At 38.9% G+C, this 25364-nt stretch overlaps 1 protein-coding gene across 1 annotated transcript in view; it reads left to right on the top strand.

The window, feature by feature from the left end:
* Positions 1–5826: 5826 nt before the first annotated feature.
* NTSR1 (neurotensin receptor 1) overlaps positions 5827–25364 on the top strand; it is a 1601958-nt gene continuing 1582420 nt past the window's right edge. The window contains exon 1 of the mRNA XM_044090403.1: positions 5827–6872. Within this exon, the coding sequence (XP_043946338.1) occupies positions 6180–6872 (693 nt within the window). The 5' untranslated portion in view covers positions 5827–6179. The remainder of the gene's footprint in view (positions 6873–25364) is intronic.

Below are 25364 nucleotides of genomic sequence, written 5' to 3'. Positions count from 1 at the left end.
AGAGGTGGTCTCTGCCTAACATACAAAGCTATGTGAAACCCAGAGCTGTTGGACATGCTCCACTTAAAGAAATCCCAATCCCTTCGAGCTACACGCTCTAGGGACCTAAACCTTGTCACCACAATAAACAGAACATGCTGGAGGGATAGATTCCTATCCCAGAGACTTCCCATACTCTGGAACAAACTACCTATCTATATCAAACAGAGCTCCTCATTAGCACTCTTCAAGAAAAATCTTAATGATTGGATGGGAGATAGGAAATTCACACCGGGGATCACTTCTGTGGCTCTGCTCAACAGTGGCACAAGAAAATAATTTTTTGGATGACGAAAGCCAGGGTACCTTTTGGCTAGGCTTATATAGGCCCTAGGGCTGATAGCCGAGTACCTACCTATGAACCATGTAAGACCCGTTCTCAGGTTGGCTGCTACTTCTTTACTTTTCTTATTCACTGCTTTTGCTTTTCATTTGCCGCTTCAGTTTGTTCAGCATCTTTGTTCATAGGTTCATAGGTTCATACTAGGCTATCTGCCCTAGGGCATTTATAAGCCTAGCCAGAATGTGTTTGGCTTTCGCCACCCATTTTAAATTTATTTTGCTATGCCCTTTTTCGAGGTTAGTATACTGTGCCTCTGTCTAACAGTGACACAGAAGTGATACCCGAGGTAAACCTATGATCTCCCATCCACTCATCAATATTCCTCTTGAAGAGAGTCAATGAGGGACTCTGCCTAACCTGGACTGGGATTTTATTCCAGAGTGAAGGGAGCCTCTGGGTTATGAATCTGTCCCTCCAGCATGTCCTATTTATTTCAGTGCTGAGGTTCAAGTCTCTCGAGCACATAGCTCAATGGGATTTGGATTTTCTGAGGTGCAGCATGTCCATTAATTCTGGGTTGGACATGGCTTTATATGTCAGGCACAGATCGCCTCTGAGCAAGCGGTATGCCACTGAGTAGAGCTAGAGTTTCTTTAACCAGGCAGCATATGGCATCTGTTTGAGCCCTTTGATCCTCTTGGTGAGGTACTTTTTTAGTCTTTCCAGTTGCTGCAGGTGTCTGGTAAGGTACATCCCAAAAGGGGCATTGTACTCAATTATGGGCCTGATGAGGGATGAGTAAAGAGGCACGATGACCTCCCCTGATCTAGATGTGAATCCCTTCATGATTAGGTGGGCTATATAAAATGTTTTTCTAACCACTTTGGCCACGTGGTTGTCAAATGAGAGATTGCTATCAACTTTGGTCCCCAGGTCCCTAATTACTTCTTCTGTACTTAATGGATTACCACCTATGTGGTAATTTGTGGGCACTTTGTTTTTGCCAAAGGGGATGACTATACACTTTTTGGCATTTAGCTTGAGGCCATGGCTCTGGCACCAGTTGTCTGTTTCTATGAGGCCCTTTTGGAGGATGCTTGTGTCGGCTGGAGAGTCGATTATGGCACCCAGTTTGCAGTCATCTGCGAACTTGGTCAGCCACAGTCCTTCCGTGTTGGCCTGTACCTCCGAGAAATATATACCGAACAATAGAGGTCCCAGGACTGAGCCTTGTGGGATACCACTTGTAACTGGTTTGGAGTCTGACATGGCTCCAGCAATTCTAACCATGTCGGTTCTGTCCTTGAGCCAGTTTGCAATCCATCTAGTGACATAGGGGTTTATATTTAAGCTGGTGAGCTTATCTATAATGCCCGAGTGAGGTATTGTATCGAAGGTTTTTGAGAGGTCCAGGTAGGCTGTGTGGACCACCTTCCCCTCGTCAATGGCCTTGGTGACTGTTTCAAAGAAATCAACCAGGTTTAAGAGGCAGGATCTGCCCTTAACAAAGCCGAACTGGGTAGGATCCAGTGTCTGTAGGTCCCCAATATCTTTATTTATGAGGTCCATGATGATCCTTTCCATAGCTTTGCAGACCAAGCTAGTTACGTTTAGAGAGATCTTGGCAAATCTTTCTCCACAATATATTGATTTCTTCTGTTTTGAGTAGTGCTGTTATTGTTGTCAGTTTGTTTCCTAAATTTCTGTCAACCTTTTTTAATGTATGGTTCATCACTGAATTTCTTGTTAGTACATTTGCTGTAGATTTTTCTGCATAGGTTCTGTTTGCGCTAAGTTTCGACTAATGGATATTGAATATCATACATCTTAATGTGATTTAATGTTGTGTGTTGCCTTTATTAAGTTTTGACAATCTCTTTATTACCTTTTCTATATTCTTTTAGGAGTGATAGCTGCTGCCTTGGTTGCTTTATTTTTCTCTCCAATTGATGATTACATTTTTTCCCTTATTATATTCTGTATTTTTGTGGGACCACTTTTCTGGCTCATTCCATCAATTGCTTCTGAACGGAAATCTTCAGAGTTTCTATCCAAGTGATACAGTAATTTAGGACATGTCTCTCAACCAGTTGGTGCATGAAATCTGGGCAATGCCCAAAATAATGTGGTGACAAAGGATCAAAAATAGGGACGAATTTTAAATAATGCTCTTATTAACTTAGCAAGTTGCTAGAATAACAAGACTTGAATTAGTATGCATTTTCTGAAGCATATGAAGTCTGAAACATAAATGTATGGGATTACTTACTTCAATCCTGATGGATTTGTCACATAACCACACATTTTATGAGGAACAGACAAAAAAATGAGGCACAATCTGGACATTGTGCAGAAATCTGGACAGTTAAGAGGCATGACTAAAGGACAATTAAGAGGTATGACTTAATAAAATATACAAAAGCCTCATGAGGACAGGGATATACCTTGGAATAGCTTCAGTACCCAACACTGACGTGCAATCTGGGAGCAAACAACCATACGATCATTTTACATGATTCTGTTGCACTTTTAAATAACAGTTGGTAAGGTCTTAACAGAGTTCCCTTTGCAGTACCGCTGTTTCCGATTCTGTCATTTTATCTGATACTAGTTCCGTCAAAATATGTGAAAATCAAAAATGTTCTACTTGATTGTATCTGTAATAGTACAGGATTTTATCACAATGCTGTGCTATATGCCAACTAATTGCTGTATTAATGTCCTTGTTTAACTGCTTCTGAACATGGTCATTGTCCTGAGTATGTTTATGAAATATGTTATTGCTATTGTTATTATTGTTGATGCTTTAGTCAATTAAAAAATACACAAGATGCAAGGAAGAAACGTACGGATATTAAATATGCAGATACAGGTGTGAAGCAAAGTTTTACATTTTACGTACAGCGGTGTCAGTATAACTGGAGGTGAAGGTAAGTCACAGCGTTGTTTGGACTGGTGATTTTCTGTCAGTATAACTGGAGGTAAGGTAAGTCACTCAGCGTTGTTTGGACTGGTGATTTTCTGTCAGTATAACTGGAGGTGAAGGTAAGTCACTTAGCGTTGTTTGGACTGCTGATTTCCGTTTACTTCACTGACAACAGTTGCTGTAATGGGCTGGATCAACCTTTCCTTTTTCACCTATGATGATGATGATGCAGTGGTCTGAAGAGCGGATTAATGGCTCGTTAATAGTAATGATCCTTTTTACTATCTTTGTGAAAGATGGTTTACGATGATGAAGAAAACCTGATTCATATGCTGACGGTACTCCAGTCCTTCGAAGGCGTATTTTAACAGCAGTTATTAACTTACCTGTATAGTACTAAAGTCCTCATCATACCTCTCAACTCGATCTCTTAGCACAAGAAATCTACAGAAAGACAAAAATAAATGGGGGCAGAGGCCAAAAATATAGACATATTTTAAATATCACTCTTACATCGTTTCTAGAATAATAGGATTTTTGTTAGCCTGCTTTTTCTGAAGGATATGAAGTCTGAAACTCAAATGCCTATTATTACTGAGTTCAGTCCGCAATGATTTTCCAGAAAACTACGTATATTATGAGAACCAAACCAAAAATATTTCACAAAAATCTGGACAGTTGAGACGCATGGTCCTTAATGTGATATTGGGAAAATACTTTGCTGTATATAAACTGGTACAGAGAGATTATTAATAAGGAGGGGGTCCTATTTATCAAACACAACTGTCCGAGTGGCAAGTATACCTCTCCGCACTCAATCTCTTAGCACAAAAAAACTAAAACCAAACATATTTGGGGGAGGGGCAAATCCCCCAAAATAAGGACCATGCCTAAATATTGTTCTCATAAACTTGGAAAGTTACAAAAATAAAAGTTTTTGTATTACCATGCATTTTCGGAAGGATATGAAGTCTGAAACCCAAATGCCTGTTATTATTTAGTGAATTCACTTGCCACTGTTTTAATACTAGACTCCGGAAAACGACAGATTTTATGAGGAACAGACGAAAAATATTAGGCAAACATCTTTACAGTCGAGAGGCATGGTCCTTGGTGTGATATTGGGAAAATACTTCGTATATAGCTGGCACGGCCAGAAGATTAATAAGGAGCAGATCATACTTATCAAAGACGACGGTCCCAGTGACAAGTGAGTTATAAGAGTGCTGCAGTGAAGGCACTGAAAATATTGTCCTGAAAGGTTGCTTCAAAACAAATCCGTAGCAGAAAACTCTTTCTGAACGAAGGGGTGCTTGCTCTATGCCCTTGATGGCATCCCCTTTGGTGACTTCGCGTTTCTTGTCCATACAGCAGGGAGCACAGTGGCATGGATTACTCGGCTGTTGCCTCTGCAGCTTTTAAAGCAGTTTCACAAAATACTTCTGAAGTTCCTTTAGCCTTTATCTACAAAGTTCCAGCTAGATTGACTGAACACAGTTCTACTTTTTTTCTTCGGGGCAAAACTCCTTACTATATAGGAAGATGAGAAAAAATTCTCCTGTTTCAGAAAATAGAAGGAAAGGGTTTCGAAGACGGACTGCCTTTTTGGGAGTAGGAAAAAACAAACTCTTAAGGGAAGCAATTCAGGAAAAAGTGCCCGACGACGGAGTAGCCTAAACACAATCATTTGTTAGGTCGATGAATTTACTCCTTTTAACTGACAGATGTGGATGCCTCCTTGTCAGACTTCACAGCTGCATTTTCATTCAATGACAGTAAACTGGAACGTTGACAAAGGCAAAAACGCTTGCAGTAGACATTTAGCTGTATTAATGTAAAACCTCTCCGTAATCTCATTCTGTGGCAGAATAAGTTAGTAAAAGATGTTTGACTGGATTTTTTGCGTTTTCATTGAGGTTAGTCTCCCTGCATAACCTTTTTATTGTGCCTCTGCATCCACTATCACTATGTACAGACTAAGACTTCCTAGACGGATAGGTACGCTCTGTGCAAAGGTTAAAAAACGCCTATTTTTAGATACATAACCTTGATACAATGTAACTGTCCTCCAATGGCAGAACGTGAGAAGTAGATTAAGTCTGCAGCAGCATTGTAACAATATATAATAAAACACGCACATATGTGCATGAGCCACTGTTTGTGTGTGTGTGGGCGGACGTGTCTGTCTATCTGCATCTAAATATATAATGTCTGTCTATGTGTGTGTCTACATCTAACAATATAATGTCTTTCTATCTATATAGATAGATCAATAACCATTTGAGGTGGTCTACCTGTTTGATTCTCCCAGACTTCAGCACCATGTTTTGGTCCATTCACGTCTTCGAAAGACATTGCATGATCCTAAGCCCTAGCAAGGTCTCCGACTAGATTGCTGTTGTCTGAGGTGTAGTGCTTTATCTCATACATACAGTACACATACGTCTCTGTTTATCACTACAGAGTGTGAGAATCCAGCCCTGAAACGGACTCCCCTCCCTCCCAGAGCTCCATGTTCCCACCCCCACACCCCCACACCCTCCTTCCTAGTATAAGCAACTGCTACTTTGCAAAGCTGCGCACACAGACTGAAGCGCTCAGCTGCTGTGCAGTTAACTGATAGCTAGGTCTTCCTTGCCAAGCCGGCTGTACCTTTTGCATTCAAGATCAGTTTCCTTCTTAGCCTGCCAGAGAACTAGAAACACAGCATCTTCTTTAGTTTAGTCTAACGCACTCACGGAAAGAGGGACTTGGCGCAGCCCTGCACGGCTATCCATTTACCAGAGATAGAGGGTAATCTGTATACATATATGTTAACCCTCTGTGGCAAATTAAATATTGCATACTTTGCTGCATTTACTTTATCTCTTCAGTCTACAGTTCAAATAGTCATTCATTTCCCCAGACTGGGAGCTGCCAATTATTTTTGCCATGAGTTCCAATCAAACATTACCTTGGCGCAACCAGAGCTGCTATCTGGAAGTACAAAGTCTCAATATCTCTCAGGTAGGCACAGTTGACTCCAGCTGGGATGCTTGGAATGACACAACAGTCACTACAGCAGAGGATGATTTGGGGGTGAACACGGACATTTACTCCAAAAGTCTAGTGACGGTCATCTACATTGGGTTGTTCCTGGTAGGATCGCTGGGCAATTCTATAACAGCCTACACGCTACTGAGGAAAAGGACCTTACAGAACCTACAGAGTACAGTTCATTATCACCTCAGTAGCTTGGCCCTTTCTGATCTGCTCATCCTGCTTATCTGTATGCCCATTGAACTGTACAACTTTATATGGGTTCACCATCCCTGGGCGTTTGGGGACGCAGTTTGCAAGGGCTACTACTTTCTTAGAGATGCTTGCACTTACGCCACGGCCCTTAACATCGCCAGCCTAAGCATTGAGAGGTACATGGCTATCTGCCATCCTTTTAAGGCAAAAGTAATAATGTCCAAAAATAGGACCAAGAAGTTTATCAGCGTTATATGGATATTGTCCTTTTTACTGGCTGCACCTATGATCTTTACCATGGGCCAGAGATACGGCAGCAAGGAGCAGAGTGCAGATTCCCTCATCTGCACCACCACTGTTGACATCTCAACTGTGAAGACAGTCATCCAGGTGAGGAACAATAATTACCTTTCAATGACTGCAAAGACTATGTTTGGGTTCGTTAGTATGGGATAAAACGGACTCGGTCTTATAGATCCATTAAAATCCATTACTATTAATATAGCCAGATATACGCGAATGTAAAAATGCAGTAATTAAGTAGTTGCTGTAGAGACCAACACAAAATATTGTGTACGTATTTTGTTGGGACTATGACATCAAAGTTGATGGATATGACTGACTTGAAGTTGTTTTGCTATTTTATCCATTAAGTCAGAATGCATTTTCTTTTCAGAATAATCTTGTTGCAACTTATTACTAATGTTAGCTTGCACTGTGCTGCGTGGCAAAGGAAAACAAAAGAAACAGTTAATGAAAGTGGGTAGAAATAATTTAAAGCAGCAGTTTTGCGTCAGTCCCGTCATGATGTGTGTTAAGTTGTTGTGTCTCAGAATGAAAATGACATCAGAGAGGAGGAGTAAAAAGTCCTACAAACCGACAGGAAACATTTCCACTTATCAAAACAAAGCTATTTAGGTGTGTGCTTCTTCCTCCACAGTATTATAACAGTCTAAACTAAAATAAAATAAACAAAGGAAGCGCAAAACATTTTTGGCAGTGCTTTTCACTTAATACAAGTCGCAGCTTTTGATAAGCTTAGGGATGTCAAAAGACATCAGGGGACAGTCCAGTGCTAAGAACCTAAAAGGGGAATGACCCTAACTAAGTGGCTGCAAAAGACGATTTGTAAACAAAACTAATCTGAAAACTGGTCAAAACCATAATTAACTGTAGGAGTCAAATCAGCCTTAGAAAAGTATGTTGCACTGCATTGCCAACTCTTTGTCCAGGTTCAAAGGAGCAGACTGATGTTGCTAGGGAAGGCATCACTAATGAAATATATTCTTAGAATTAGTGATGGTTGGTGCTAGTTATGCCAGTTGCAATCCTTCTAAACTTTGAGTAAGGTTATTTTAAGATCCATGTAAAGAGAAAGGAAAGCATCTTATCAACTTATAATGTGTAATTCAGAGTTGCTTTTAGCTTTACTTGTAGAAAACAAATAAGTTCACTGCTTTACCAAGACTGCCAGCTAAAAATGCTGGTTGCAGCTGATGGCTGTAAGTGGTACATGTTTTGTCCTTGTGAGAATAGCAGAACAGAAACCTAGGAATTGCAGATAAAAATACTGCATTGTTAAATAGCCTTATGCCTGGCTTGTACAATACATCCTTTAGCTGTTTTTTTTAAGATGTGCATGTTTATAAAGATGTCACATGATACAGGGAGCATGCTTCACCTTTTAATTTAATTTATCTAAAATTATATCAGCATTATGAGATGCTGTTCCACATACATTGCCATTTAAGGAATTTTAGCAGTTCTACTTTTGCTGGTACGTTTAAATGAATAATAAAAGATAAAAATATTAAACAAACTATGCCAGTTGACTGGGCATTTGATAAAAAAAAGGTTAAATATCTTGAATATAGTTCATAGCAGAGAGCGAATATATATACTGTTGATAATGTAATAATTTGTTTCATACCATATGTTAAATAAGTTATTTTATTATTGCAGTTTTAAACATAGCATACTGAGCAAGCTTAAACTTAAGAGAAATCTTCAGAATGAAAGGAAGACTTAAGCTAAATGTAAATATGTTTATTATTTATAACATGATGATTGTTTTAGTATTAAATGTTTTTAAGATCCTAGTGGTCTTCCCTACCTGAGGTCCTTTTACATGAATGTAACAAATTGCCTCATGTGTCAGCAAGGTTGCATGTCCAATACAGAGTGCAGCACAGACTTGCACAAGACAGTAAGCCAGGAGAAGCCATCATGGCACTGCAATAAGTTGTTACCACACTGGTGTCACATTTTGCAGTTCCAAGTCTGACAATTTCTGAATTTGAGTTGCATGTGCTGCATATCTAATGCCAGCAGTGTATGCCGAGGCATGCAAGAGTGCTGTATATTAGACCACACAACAAAAATTAATTTGTGTCATACAGACATCAAAGAAAACTGCAGCTATCAGGTAAAATAATTCCCCAAGCATTTTGAGCTACGTGTTTGGCATGCCCATGACACATGCATGCAGTGTTAAGACTGAGTTATTGGCACACGTGCTCATGGAGCAGTTAACTTAGGAGAGGATGTTATGTGGACCCTCCTATCTTTGTAGAATAACCTGTCTGATGAAGGCATCACTGATATATTCTTTTCAGCAGTGATCATTCTGAGGCATCATTTCACCAAACCACCGCTATTCCTCTAGGTGTCCATTTTCCAACTGAAGAAGTACTGGAGTAATCCAGATGGTTGCACTGTGGACATGGAATGTTAATATGCATAGGCTGCATTCCTACTGGAATGTCACCAAGAAACTTGAGATTCATATTCTATAGAGTTTTAGGTCTTTGAATATATATAACTATGCTGCTTGAATTGATGGAATCTGAAAATAAATCATGTCAAATATGGAACATATGCATGCACCACATTTGCATATTAGCCTTGGCACTTTTAAATGCCTCTCTGCATTCCATTAATTAAAGTTTGGAAGGAAAAGCTGTGCCATCTGATCAGATTTACTGTGCTTTCGTATTAATGCCATTTGTGGTGAGTTGTCTAGAAGTTATTCTGACTATCTAGATACTCAAACAAAATCCTAAGGCAAAGCAATGTTTTCCCTAGAGTTTTGAAAAATGTAAAAGTTAGACTAATAGATAAGGCATGAACAGAGGCTTTGTGACAAGATAATTGATTGTAAGTTTTTTTTTTTTTGTACACAGGAAGTGTAGAAAAATTCCTAAATTTTAGCTTCCTATAAACTGGTCAAGTAGATCGTTTTATGAAAGAAATGCTTCTGATTAGATAACTGAATCTACTGAGCTTAAAATGTATTTATTATTACGTGAAGCATATTATTGTAAGAACATTAGAATTATGGTTTACCTAAGAAATAGTGCCCAAAACTGTCTCAATATTTTTCAGAATGTAAACATCTGGAAGTCAAATGCCATTTTTTCAGCACATATCAAATGCCTTGCATACTGCAGTAGGGTTAATTGTGATATGACCTCTGACAGCACTTTTAACTATTCTGTGTTTAGTTACATTGCATTAATTCAATGTAATAAGTTATTTTATCAAATTATATATCAACAATTCCCAATAATCATCTCCAGGTAACTCTATAGTTGTTGGCAATAGTCATACATTTTAATTATTCTGCATTATAAATCTGTTGGCCTTCAGTGACTGACAATTTATATTATGTTTTATTTGTTTTCTAGTAATATAGTAAACAAATTATGCAGAACTATCTAAATAAAAGCAAATTAATAAAACTGATGGCCTAAGTCAGTAAAAACTAGGACAAGTAATGCACATGACTGACTTCATATACTTCCTTCCTTTCTGATTTAGCAGGAGGGAATTATGTGATTTGGAGAAACAAAGTACAGAAATCTGCAATGTTAGTAGGAGAACATCTAATATATAATTATCAGCTATACTAGGCTAATGACCACTAGGGCCTTTATAAGCCAAGCCATACACTCCAACTCAATTGTGTCCCTATGAATCATGGGCATTTATTAGGAAGGGGTATGTTAGCTAGGAAGTTTCTAGAGATTATGTGGGTGGGTGGGGTTAATCTGGGCATTAGTTTGCTTCTGTCTATCAGAGACATGGGGGTCACACCTGGGATGAATTTCCGAATTCCCATCCATCGGTCAAGGTTACACTTAAATAGGGCTAGGGATCGACCCTGCTTCACATGAATAGGTAGCCTGCTCCAGACCACGGGGATCCTCTGAGACACGCATCTGTTTTACCAACATGTTTTATTTATGTCACATGCAAAATTTAAATCCTTGGATCGAGTGGTTCTGATGCTGCTTGTTTTTTGGATGTACAGAAGGTCCATCAGAGCTGGATTCTAGGATGCCTTGTATGCCAGGCATAGATCACCTATAGGAGACTAAGTATGGAGACAGAGCTTTAAAGTGATCCATATAGGACAAGGTGCTTATACCATGGATTCGTCTGGTAAATAATCTTTGTGGGCATTCCAGTTGTTGCATATGTCTGGTCAAGTGTATGCTGAAGTGGGAATTATACTTAATGATGGGTCTGATAAGGGACAAATAGTGGCACTATAACTTCTTTGGACCTAGGTGCCATGTCCTTACTTATAAGATAGGCGACATAGAATGATTTTCTGACTACCTTAGCCACATGTTAGTCAAGGCTAGATGACTCTCTACATATATTCCCAGATCCCTGACCACTGGGCCAACTCTTACAGATGTCTTATTAATACAGTATTTGGGCTGGGTGGCAGTTTTCCCAAAAGGCACCATAATGCATTTTTGCCATTGGGTTTTAGTCCATGACTTTGGTACCAGTCATTTGTCTATTTTAGATCCTCTTGTAAGATGTTTGTGTCATGGAGGAAATTTATGATAGCTCACAATTTGCAGTCATCTGTGAACTTGGTCAGCCAAAGGCCCTTGACTTTAACCTTAAAGTAGATGGCTAATAACAGTGGTCCCAGCATGGAGCCCTAAGGTATCCTGCTGGTGACCAGTCACTTAGTTGAAGAGGAATCACCAGTCCTAAGTCCTGTCTGTGAACTATCTGGCAATCCAGCAAGCTATCTAGGGGGTCTATGCTCAGTTCAGTGAGTTTATCAGCTATACCTGAGTGTGGTATTGCATTGAATGCCTTAGCCAGGTCCAGGTAGGTGGTATGCATCATTTTCCCCTCATCCATTGCCTTGCTGACATTCTGAAAAAAATCCACCAGGTTTAGGAGGCACGACCTTCCCTTCACAAAGCCAAACTGGGTTGGGTCCAGTGTCTGAAGTTTTGCTATGTCTTTGTTGATCATTTCCATGATAATTCATTCTATGTCTTTGAATATTAGACTAGTCAGACTAATAGGTCTGTAGTTTTTGAGGTTGGTTGATGGTCCACCCTTGTGAAGTGGGATAACCATTGCAGTCCTCCAGTCTTATGGTAAGAAACCTGTTTTGAGGCTATAATTGAAAAATGACTGAAGTGATCCTGATAGGTCATGTTTCAAACTGTTTAGGAGGCATCACAGGATATTGTTGGGGTCCACTAAGGCTGTGTTTTTGGCCTTAGCAAGCACCACCAGGACTTGCTCCCTGTTAATGGTTGGGGGTTGCTTGTAGGTATTTCATGGGGGGTGGCAGCGAGAGAGAGGGATGAAGTTTAAGTTGAATTTTTGCCATGTTACTCTGCTCATTGAAGAAGACAACATTGACCACCGGTTTGGCACATTGCTTTGTGCTGCCTTTGAGGTTTTGGACAGAGTTGTAGAAGGTCTTGTGGTTGTCTTTAGCCTGTGAGGCTATCTTGTCCTCTTAATTGGCCTTGTCAGACTTGATTAGACCTCTTAATTTCCTGTTTAGTTTAATTAGATAACTCCTGTCATTGTGGGAGTTGCTCTTCCTGGTTTTAGCCATGGCTTTTTCCTTTTGTTGTATACGTTATCAAGTATAGGATTCCACCAGTATATTTTGTTGTTAGTTTGTTTTGGGCTTACTTCTAGTAGGTACAGCAGCCTCTATAGATCCATTTACATGATTATGAACAATATCACATAGGTTGCTGTGAACTCTGGGTTAGGAGGGGCACTGAATTTTGACAAACTATCTCTAAATAGGATGTTCTTTGCTTTGGAATACTTCCTAACTGTTACAGGGTTTAGTGGGGTTACCAAGTTGATTTTTATTTTGAAAGAGACAGCTTTGTGGTCCAACCTCACCAGTGAGGACGTAACATGGGGGGGGGGCAACCTTCTCCCATATTGGCAAGTAACAGGTCCGGTATATTTGAACCTCTTGTGGGTGTACGCATTATCTGATCAAGGGTATTTGTGTTAATAATGTACAGGAATCATTGTGCCTGTGGTTATGAGTAGTATGTGCTTCCTAGTCTATAGAGGTGCAGTTAAAGTCTCTCCTGAATTGGGTATTTGGTTTAATGGTGAGTTTCTCCAGTAGGATTGGGTATGAGCTATGGGATTCCAGAGGCACAGAGGGTGACCTATAGTTTGCTAAGATATGGTACAGGATTTTGTCTGTGGTGATTTGCACATTGATAAATTTCAGGCCATTGTTCTGTTTAACCAATGTAGAGTTATGCTTGTTGCTAATATAGACCAAGACTTATCCATCTTTTGTCCCTGAGTATGCAGCTGATGGTCTAAATGTGTGGGCATGAATCCTCACACTCCTGGAGTACTTTCTGTGGCTTTAAAGCATGTTTTGGTAACTACACAGATGTCTACAATCTCCAGAGTGAGGAGAATTTGTAGGGAATGGAGTTTCTTGTGCAGGGTCCTGCCACTGAGCAGTAACAGCTTTAGGTTTCTGTGGGCTTTATTTGCTATGTTGGTTGGTTTGTCAATTTGGCATTGCCTAAAAAGGCTTTAAGGGAATGGATAAAGTTTTAGCCAATATTTGGAAGCCCTGGGGAGACAGGTGCTGACCATCTTTTGCAAAGCTGTGTGGTTTGCTAATCATGTCTTCCCACACAGACAAAATATTGAAACCCCCCCCAGAAAGACACCAAAGGCTAAGCAAATGATTGAAGTCCATCATCTTTTGTCTATACTGTGGCATCATCCTTGGTGAAGGCAGAATGCTGTTCACTGCAAGGCACATACTTACCAGGGACACATATTCAGAGAGATCAATAATGTTTCTCTTCATATGGTGCAGGGAAGTACAACTCGGGTCATTTAACACCCACATGGACTGTGACAGAATCATACTGGTACCTGTGGTGTAGTGACTTGACTGTGTGCATAACTTTACGGATCCTGGCTCCATATAGGCAAGTAACTGTTGTTTTCTCCTTGAATACTAAGGTGAGTGGGCTGTCTGTGTGTAGTACAATGGAGTCCCCCATGACGAGAGCCCTGGCTAATGTATTTGCTTGCCTTATGGGCATTGGTCTTGGGGCTTCACTGCATGTAGGAGTACGCATGGAGTTTGGTGTTGCTTTTGGTGAGTGATGGAGAGATTTCTCTGGATAGGCATTGCCTTTTATAGGTTTAGGAGGTCCTTGAGATTTGGAAAGATTGCTTTTGCTGCTTCAACATAAGTTGTTCTATGTGAGTAGTGAACACTATGTGACTATTGATTAGTTAAGCTACTCAATTTGCATGTAAGTAATTTTGAATTACTTCAAAAAGAAATGTCTGTAGTCATTTCTGGATAGTCAAAAGAATCAAAATGCTTTAACTTGCCATACTTGTAAAGTATTCTACTGCATTATTATCTATCTGGGAAACATGCTTTTATTTTTTTGTTTTTGTATATACATTCCTCTGTTTAATTATGGATATATGGAGGTGTTGTGAAGTTAACATTTATCAATTAGAGTGTGTTAGCAGTGCCTATAGTGCACTCAGTATGCAACAAGAACTCCGCTGTACTGGAGTATGTGAAATTTAAATATGTGATGATCTTCTTAGTACGTTATAATCTTGTTAGTTATGCTGTTTACAGTCATGTCATTTCTGTTTCTTATTACTACTTATCTTAAATTGTATCATGGCAAAGTAAGGGAGAATTAGTTCATAATCACATTATTTTAGTAATATGAAGTAAATCAAATCAATGTATACCACTGATAAGAATACATGGATTCAGACAGCTTGACAACAAATTCCCTGAATGCAAAAACTCCAAAAGCATTTCGCCAAAACCACTTTCAGTGAACTCAGACTAAACCGCCACACTCCCTGATCTTCAATATGCCAACTCAGAGGTCACACATCAGTGGAGAAAAGGACATTCTACACTACCAGTGAAAGTGTTTTCAGTGAAACACATTTTCCACTACCAGTGAAAGTGCTTTCAGTGAAACACATTCTCCACTTACTAGTGAAAGTGCTTTCAGTGAAACACCTTCTCCACTGCCAGTGAAGTGCTTTCAGTGAAACATGTTCTCCACTACCAGTGAAAGTGCTTTCAGTGAAACACGATCTCTACTAACAGTGAAGGTGCTTTCAGTGAAACACATTCTCCACTACTAGTGAAAGTGCTTTCAGTGACACACATTCTCCACTACCAGTGAAGGTGCTTTCAGTGAAACACGTTCTACACTACCAGTGAAGGTGCTTTCAGTGAAACGCATTCTCCACTACCAGTGAAGGTGCTTTCAGTGAAACACGTTCTCACTACCAGTGAAGGTGCTTTCAGTGAAACACGTTCTACACTAATAGTGAAGGTGCTTTCAGTGAAACACGTTTTCCACAACCAGTGAAAGTGCTTTCAGTGAAACACTCTCCACTACCAGTGAAGGTGCTTTCAGTGAAACATGTTCTCCACTACCAGTGAAGGTGCTTTCAGTGAAACACGTTCTCCACTAACAGTGAAGGTCCTTTCAGTGAAACACATTCTCCACTAACAGTGAAGGTCCTTTCAGTGAAACACGTTCTCCACTAACAGCGAAGGTGCTTTCAGTGAAACACGTTCTACACTACCAGTGAAGGTGTTTTCAGTGAAACACGTTCTACACTACCAGTGAAGGTGCTTTCAGTGAAACATTTTTGCTGAAACAGCACTTGATTAAACCACCTTCGACTCACTGACACACTACTGAATATATAGCATCTACACTTTACTGTTGTTCTTCATATTTGCATTTCTCGGCTATCTACAAAGCATTGTATCTCTAAAGGCACTGCTGAAAAAATGTATCAAATATTAAAAAGTGCTTACATTTGTAAAACAGCAGCACCGCCCAGAGGACTAGAACCTGACAAGGAGATAATTCCAAAACTAGATTAGGGATGGAGCAGGATAACAACATGATGAAATGAATGAATGAGTAAGTAAATAAATAAATAGAATGTTAATAATACTCTACAAAAAAGCGGAAGACAGAATCTTATAAATACAACTAAAATAGTCATTACATGTAACAAGGTCTTTGCATATGTAAGTCAATAAATGCACATTATATATGGCCCGTGAGCAAAGTGATATGGATTTATTTATTTTACATATTTATTTATTTTATTTTACATTTGTTTACCAGGGATGTCCGACTTGGCCAGTGTCCCTTTTTCAGCGGAGGCCCAGGGAGGAAAACTACATTACAAAAACACATTAAAAACAATACAAGAAATCGATAACAATCAAGAATACATAACTTTGGTAAATATAGGTAGCATGTAGTTTATACATAAACAATAAAAAATGAGAGAGTAATATAAAGTGGGGAAAAAATTGGATTTTGTCATCCACAACCATCCCTGGGATTCAAAAATGGATGCTACCAGTGTTAAGCAGTAACACATTTGTTACTTCAGTAGTGATAGCCCTTTCTAATTAATAGACAGCCAGCTGTTGAGTCACCATTGTGGACTGTCCCTATCGCTTACCACAATGTGAATGAAACATTCTGGGGGAATGACATATGCTAAACAATCGTGTTCTCTCACAGAAATGCCTGTAATAAGCAATTTATACAGGCAATCAAATCTTAGAACTGCTCCCCTGTGGAAATCAGCCACATCAGCTGTGTTAATTAACACAGCCAAAAGGCCACGTTTAGGTTCATAGGTGTTTACTAGGCTATTGACCATAAGGGCGTTTTTAAGCCTAGCCATGCATCCCAAATCTCTGACAAGTTTTGATACCCTTGATGAGCATAAGCATGGGCCTGGGAGATGAACCATTTGCAGGTTACCTGTGTCCATTAGAGACATAGGTACCAAACCAGGGATGCATTTTTGGTTTCCCATCCAAATGTTCAAGTTGCACTTGAATTGGGCTAGGGAGGAACTTTGATTCACATGGATGGGGAGCCTGTTCCATAGATGGGGTAGTCTCTGGGACACATACCTCTCTCTCCAGCAGGTCCTATTTATATCACATGCAATGTTTGTCTTTATGATGGGTAATTCTAGTGCTGTGTGTTTTGTGGATATATAGGAGGTCCATCAGAATGGAGTCTGACAATGCCCTGTATTCCAGGCACAGATCTCCCCTCAAAAGTCTGCAGGAGACAGAATACAAGGATAGGTCCTATTACACTGAATGAGACTGACTACGTAAGGGGTAAGGAACAAGGACTTTAGTGGAGAGGTAGTGGTGGGTGTGCTTGTTCATGTATATACACGTGTGGCAGCGTGTGTGTGAGTAGGCAGGGAGAACGGTCTCAGGTAAATGCGTGTGTATTAGTGAGTGTGTATCAACTCTGATGTTGAAGGGGTGAGTTAGTTAGGGGACAGGAAGATGGATGTGTGTGTATATGTGTGTGTGTGTGTGTGTGTGTGTGTGTGTGTGTGTGTGTGTGTGTGTGTGGGTGAGTGAGTGCATCCATGAGTGCAATCAGGTGGGTCGGGGGGTTCTAAACTATGGTGAGTGCCTGTATTTGTGGTTGGGTCTGTGTTTGTGTGAGTGTGCATGAACTTCTGATTTTGTGTGTGTGTGTGTGTGTGTGTGTGTGTGTGTGTGTGTGTGTGTGTGTGTGTGTGTGTGTGTGTAAGGGTGGCTGGTATATCTCCAAAATTCCCTACACTAAAGAGCAAAGTCTGTTATAGTGACAGGGGAAGTCTAAACACCAGGAACTATTAAATATTACTGTAAGTCAGATGAAAAGCTAATAAAACAAAATTTTTTTTCAGTACAAAGCCTGTTCATTAACAGCCAGAAGTATGAAACACTAACATATGGCATTACTGACTAACTGTAATGGTCCAGATGAGAGACAGGGCAGTTAAAACAAGCAAAGTCATGGACATTCTGTAACATTAGGAACAGATAAAAGATAAGGGATGCGCCCATGTTGTGTGTGTAGGGGAGGGTACTGAATGAAGAGGTGCTTGTGCTAAAGTAGTGCATGGGCTACCAGTGGTAATTACCAAAGGAAAGTGTTGATTAGCACTAGAAATAATCAATAATCATCTTAGACGCATCTGAGTTGCTGTTTATTGCAATTTAGTTTAAGAGCCTATTTTGAGACAGCATTTAAGGCTCACTGCTGGGTTCTTTCTGTTGGCCATAATGTGGAAGGCTAGTTAGTTTGAGAAGCCATAATTAGTTTTATTACTGTGACACTCTGATCTGACTGCATTTCAAGGTCCACCTCTGGCAACCCTTCTGAAAGGGAACTGCTGTAGTCGAGTGTGGATAACACAGTGAGCCAGCATTACATCATTGCAGAATCTGGTATTTAGTCATAAAAATGTTCATGATGTCATAGAATGAGGATTAAGCAACTGATAATGTTTCACACTGAGGTGGCACGTGGACACGAGCAATTACTCATGGGGTCCTCACCGAGGGCAATAGGGGTCCTCACTGTGGGGCAATATATCAAGAACCAAAGAGCTCAAGATGCTAGAGTTACATATGAAAATTTGCTGCACAAAACAAAGATTGCAGGAAACATATGTACACAACATATTTTAAAAAGTCATTATTTATGAGAAACATTTCTTCCTACATCAGTTATTTAGTATGGGTTCACAGTACTGGGACATTTTGGAATGAATATCTAATGAGGACCAGGTACACCCAGTGATAACATAATGAAAGTCATCTATTCAAAGATTCACAGGTAAGTACTAGACAATCAATCTGCAGACTACCACAAGCTAAGACAAAGACCTGCATTCAAAAGTTCTTTCCATCCTCAGGGAGAGCAAGACAAGATACACTGGGGGGAGAATATGAGGCTACCTGTCCAATTACTTAGGTTTATCTTGAAGAAAGAGGTACTTCCATGCTTAACCTGCATAGGTGCATACAGTGCATTCTAACTAGTGAGAAATAGTATACAGTAATACCCTTGAATCACGCAAAAATAAAATAAATCTCTCTTCTGTGTGTTTAAAATAGAGCTGGAAACAAACTATATGAATCACTGCAGCTCCACACTTAGTAATTCCTGTGGCAGTGATTTCATATAGAAATGAATGATTGTTGGTCCTGTTCCTCTGTGTGTTGTGATTAAGGATATTGAAGCTTGACCAATTTAATGCTGGCCACATATAAATGTATTGGCTATGGGACATGGGGATATGAAAAATATGTGACATCCACTTAGAAGGCTAACAACTAAAATGAAAAAAAAAAAAAAAACAGAATTACCCTTTCTCATGTGATGAAAAAAAAGACAACGAATAGTATTTACTTTTTGCTTTCTCCCTGCATGCATTGAATCACCTTTTCTACCCCCCCAATACTTCCCTTTTAAATAAAAATATTACACAAATTGCTGAAGATGGTGGGGTCAACACATGCATCACATGTCTTTTGCTAGTGTTAAGAGTAAAATAATGTTTCCCATGGTACAATTGACTGGATCTAATTTATTTGTTGTAATTTCATCACAATTATTTCACTATATTTATTACTTCACACATTTAGAACCAGTAAAAAACAATACAGTATTATAAGCTTTGTACCTTTGTACATTCATTCATATTCTTGAGAAAATCTGCATACCTGTCAATTACGGTGGATTACCATGTGTTCATCAGTCTAACCACACCCACTGCTAAATGTCACCTGGTATGCAGTGCCATATGCAAATTATAGCATTTAACTTTCTTCAATTAACAAAACTCATTATGCTGACATCTATTTGTCAGACAATGAGGAAATCCATCAGCTGTATAGAATACTTTACAACCTTTTAGGTTTGAAAAGTCATCAGATAGACTCTGCCAGTTTGAAACATCCATCAGTTGTAAACTTCAGAAATATGACGAGAAAGAACAAACAAATACGTACACACACACACACATATATATGTATATATATATATATATATATAGATATGTATATATATATATATATATATATATATATATATATATATATATACACACACACACACGTCGCTATACATATATATGCCTATTTATTTATTTTGCATTTGTTTACTGGGAAAGTCTGACTGGATACAGTTCCTTTTTCAGTGGATGCCTGGGGAGAAACGTTCCACATTTATAACAGGACAATGTACAAAATATCAAAACATTGAAAAGAGAAGTAACACATAGATACAGTGTAATACATACAGAGTTCTTAATGCATCAATTTTATATATATATATAGACTAAGGATTATACACATTTCTACATGATAGGATTATACACATTTCTACATGATAGGATTATACACATTTCTATATCATAGGATTATACACATTTCTAATAACAGAGGATACTAATATGTCTATATACATACATTTCGGGGGAACATTGTGGCTAAGTGCCAGTTTCATCACAAGTGCTTTAAAAGGTTTTGAAATAAGCTCTTGGTGTAGTATGTTTTTTGTCTTTGTCCCTGCCCCCCCAACACACAATCACACACACACACACACACACACACACACACACACACACACACACACACACCAAGTCATTGTTCTACTCAAAGTATGGAATGAGTACAAACAATTCTTCTGTTCTTCACTCTCATCTAACTATGCTTTTCTGGACCTGTTTAATGTATCATCCTTGCACTGTGATTTTATATTTTATTTATTTTTTTAATTAATTATTTTTTTTATTTATTTTTAATGCTTAATTTTAAATCAGACAAGTCTGGAACACTTATACTGACATGAAAGCAGTGTGCATGGCATCCGTACCTACAAATACAGGTATAGGTATTTCCTCCTCTTCTGTTTCTCAGTCAAGAAAGGCAACCTTGTGACAGTGGGATACTTGTGTTATTGATTTTGGATGCTCCTTAACTTTTAACTCATTGTGTTTAAGTACCCGCTGCTAAGAGTGAAGTCTTGAAGTGACCGAATTTTTAGAGCTTACAGAGAAAAAACAAAGAGACTGTTCAAGTTGGTTCTTCCCTTTCAGTTTCTACATAGACTTTTGCAGAGATTTACACATTTGAAGTCTAAATTCTGATATATTGGTTTCAGCGGGCAAGGCTACTATATTATGATCTGTTATCTTGGAGTTACTGTGGGAAGTTGTGCATGTTGACAGTATATTTCTCAGTGTCAGGGCAGGAATACGTTGCCTCTTTTGGGGCAAGTAACAATCTGGTCCATTGAAATTGTATTTATAATGTCTAAAAATGTCTGAGCTTATGTTATATTGGTGGTGTAGGTACTCAAGTCAATTGATCAGTAGTTAGTCTCCTAGAATAATGGAGTTCTGTGGTCATGAAAGGCGTTCTAGAACAGGCAGTAAAGAGATAGTTACTTTTGGTTAGCATGTCTTGGAGTTTGATAAGTTCAATTTGTGGGTGTCTAGGAATCTGTCTAGTGGTGATACAATCTCCGAAATATGGAGAGGTCACCACAGTTACCATGGATTCAAAGATATGATGGGTATTAAACCCAGGAATGGATGGAGTATACTCTGGGCATTTAAACCAGGTTGCAGTCAGTATACATATATGGATGCTTTCCAAATGCAGGACTGTCTCAAGGTTGAGCAGCTTTTGGTTTAGGCCAGGCAGTGAGCAAAGACATTTTAATTTGGTTCTGTTCTGATGCTGATATATTTGCTACTTTGAAATGCTAATTAGTGAATTTTGGCAAGCAAAGACATTAGGGTAACAAATGCTTTAACCAGTATGTGGAAACCTTTGAACAAGAGGTGCAGATCATCCTTTGCATAGAAAGTAAGAATCCCAAGCATCTCACTCCATGTGATGCATACTGGTCCATAGAGTGACATCAAATATTTAGCCAGTTGTTGAAACCAATCATCATTTGTGATGAAAGAAGGATTCCACTCAACATTAGGATCTTGTCTGTATTTGTGACATGCACAGAGAGCTTAAACATATCTCCCTTATGGATTTTTGCCACAAGTCATTCACCACTGCATGAACAATTACCATACCATAGTTATATTTGTCTTGTACAAGGGTCTTAAGGGCCCTTGAGATGTCTGACATCCTGGTGCATGAAAAATAACTCACCATCAGTTTGGCTTTTGTCAGGATCTTACTTTGAAATTATCTATCACTAACATTTTGTCCTTGAAGAGGTCTGGTGTGCTGTCGTTGAGACCCTTTGTCTCATGGTGACTCTTAGTTAAAGCAGAAATATGTGCTGTGTTTTTTATTTTAAATTGTACAGAGACTTAATCCTTTCTGGTCTAAAAGACTTAAGGATTAAATAACAATTTCTTTACAGCATCAGCATATGAGAATATATTATGTGTCAGGGCTGGGTGCATAGTGTGTGCTGTTATAGTGCAATGCTCAAAATCTGTGTTTTTAGTGAGTGAAGCCTCCATATCTGTAATTACTCATACCTCTCACAAACTGAGATATGATCATTTCATAGATGCTCATTATCTGTGAGTAGAACGCAGTTGTTATACTGCTTTAGGATACCTAATGCTATGAAGCTGACAACAGAGAGGGAAAATTGGCTGACATTCCAAATTATCCAGAAAAAAGTAAACTTAACTGATTTACAGAGAGTTGCATAGTTTAAATAACAGAGATTTACATTCTGTGGAGATAGCAGTTAAGAGGTGGATGGTGCAGCTATATATATGGGTCTACTTTGACCCATCAGCTTAATGTTTCAGCGGAACTCAGTTTTGCTAGTCCACTTTCGCAAAAGTGCATTTCCTCAAAATGCACATCCACAAAGCTACAGTTAACTGAAGAAATAAAAAAATAAAAACACAAATATACTACACTAAATAATGCAGGGGGGCAAGCCCCCCTGTACCCCCCATGTGGGGGACTGCACATGCCACAACCCGCTACTAATATATACCAACTCCGAAATTACACTACAGTGGGGATAAGGGAAAATTCCCTTATCCCCACTGTACCACGATCTCCAATAACAACCTCTGTGAACTGTAGTTTCACGAAAGTGCATTTCCGCAGAAATCCGCTTCAGTGAAACTGGCAAAACTGAGTTTCACTGAAACGTTAATTCGATTGGTCAAAGTAGACCTATATATATATATCTATATATATATATATATATATATATATATATATATATATATATATATATATATATATATAATGTGTGTGTATTTAAGTAAATGTAATAAATCAGGTACAAATCTAACAATGACAGCAGGGTTTGGGAGCCTCACCTGACAGTACTATGGAACTATTTGTCACACCTGTTGGCATAGTTGCTTCACAGTAGTACTAAGCTATTTTTAACATCTGTGGTTTACAGTGTAACACAAGTAGGGCTCGTACAAACTAGGTTTAAGGTAAATGGCTGTGGACATTATGCATCTATATGTATCTTGCTGTACCTGTATGTAGGGAGGGGTGAGCTGGGTTATGTTAGGAACACTTATAACTGAAAGTACCTGCATCTAAAGAGAGCATGTTGCACACCCACTTCTCTAAGAGCAGCTCCGCACAATATCAATTTAGGAATATTGAAAGAACCAATGAAAAAACAGCTACAGCTCTAACCAATAGTGTTTATCTTCAAAGAACTGCAAAAATCACCCCACTCTCACTATTTCTAATCACCACAAGTTCTAGATGATGTATATACCTGATCATAGCTGTCTGTTTAATGTAAGTTTGAAAAGTGAATTAGAATATAACAACTAAATGCAGCAATGTGATTTTAGTCCCCTCAATAAACCACTTGAAAAGCAATGTAAAATGTAAAACCAATTCAATTATTATCAGTTTCTTCAAAAAATAAATAAATAAATAAAAATGAAAACAATGTAAAACCAACACAAAAGTGATCTACATAGTTGAAACAGCATGGAACACATTTGAAAAGCAGTGCAAACAGTAAAACTTTGTTGATTAATATGTTTAAGTATAAATTCAGAGTTAGTGCAATGGAATACAGAAAAGATAACAGGAAGCACTAAAAACTGATTTAAAAAGCAAAGTGAATTTAAGTGCAGTAGAATAAATGTACTTCCCTGTATCTTGAAATCGAACGAGTCAAAATTCTGCTTTGTTTGGTTTTAGCTTGTGCACAGAAATTTCCACTTTGGAAGGTCTTACAAAAAACACCTAGCTTTGCTTCTTTCCCTATAATTTTCATTTTCTTATGATATCATGTGTTAAGTTAGGTACCAACTATTGGATGTAGTAGTTTACTCAGCAGTCTCTGAATTCCTAGGTGTGCTATACGATACTCTTGCCAGTCTGCAGAACCACATTATTACTTCCACTTTTCTCTAGAGATAGGTTTTATATCTGTAGACATAAGGTACCTTAATAACTGTGACCATGCTGTTCATAGGGTCATAGGGGGATTACTAGGCTAACAATTCCTGGGGAGGTGGTTAAGCTTAGCTTTCTTTCCAAATGCATCTGGCAAGTAGATATTCTAGGGCTGTTTTATGGGGTATTTGTAAACTTAGGCATTAATGGTCAAGCATTTACAGTCTGTCTCTATCTATTAGAGGCATAGTTGCCAAACCATGGGTAAATTTCCTATTCCCCAGCCACTGGTCCAAGTTATGCTTGAACTGGGTTACAGAAGACCTCTGCATGACATTGACACAAACCCTTTTCCCGAGAAGGGGTAGTCTCAGAGACTTTTCCTGTCCCTCCAACATACCCTATTTATGTTGCAGGTGAGGTTTCGGTCCCTATATTGCATAATTCTGATTCTATATTATTTGCAGATTTGTAACAGATCTATCAGAGTGGGATCATAGGATACCTTGTAGACCAGGCAAAGATCAACTATAAGTAGCCTGCAGGATACCAAGAGATGGGGCATTTTATAAGTCTGTATAAGATGTGTTGTTTATGCCCTGAATTGTTTTTGTGAAGAGCCTCTGTGGATGTGACAGTTGCTGAATATCTGTGGTCAGATGCATTCTGAAGGGGACATTTTACTCAATAATTGGTCTGATGAGGGCTGGGTACAGTGGAACAATGGCACCTTAGACCTAGATGCCATACCCATGCTTATCAATTGTGCAACACAAAATGATGTCCTTTCCACCATTGACACATGATGTTCAAAGAATGATGTGTGTTCCCAGATCACTGCCCTACTACTAGGAGTGTATTGTCAATGTGGTAGTTTCCAGAGGTAGCCATCTTTCATCTTTCTAAAGGATACAAGTATGCATTTCTTGGCACTGAATTTTATATGGTAGCTCTGTTGCTACATATTTGTCTGTGTCAGGCCTTCTTGGTGGGTATTTGTGTTATTGGGGGGATTCTGTGGCTACACCCAATTTGCACTTATCAGCAAACTTGGTCATCCAGAGGCCATTGCCATTGGCCTTGACCTCAGAGAAATAGATATGAAAAGCAGTGGCTGAGCACTGAGCCCTGATGGTCTAGTTAGTGTTTGCTCTTTGTGACGGTAGATGCCCCTATCCTAACTTCTTGGTGCCTGTCTGTGAGCTAGCTGTCCAGCAGATGACATAGGGGTATATACCTATTTTCATAACTTTGTCAACAATGCTTGAATGGGGTATTTTGCTGAAAGCTTTGGCCATGTCAAGACAGTAAGCATGTACCATTTTCCC

This window comes from Protopterus annectens, chromosome 12.part0 (genome assembly GCF_019279795.1).
Source record: "Protopterus annectens isolate FY-2018-M chromosome 12.part0, PAN1.0, whole genome shotgun sequence".
Lineage (NCBI taxonomy): Eukaryota > Metazoa > Chordata > Ceratodontiformes > Protopteridae > Protopterus > Protopterus annectens.
Note: the sequence above shows the minus strand (reverse complement) of the source record. Positions and strands in the feature narration are given on the sequence as shown.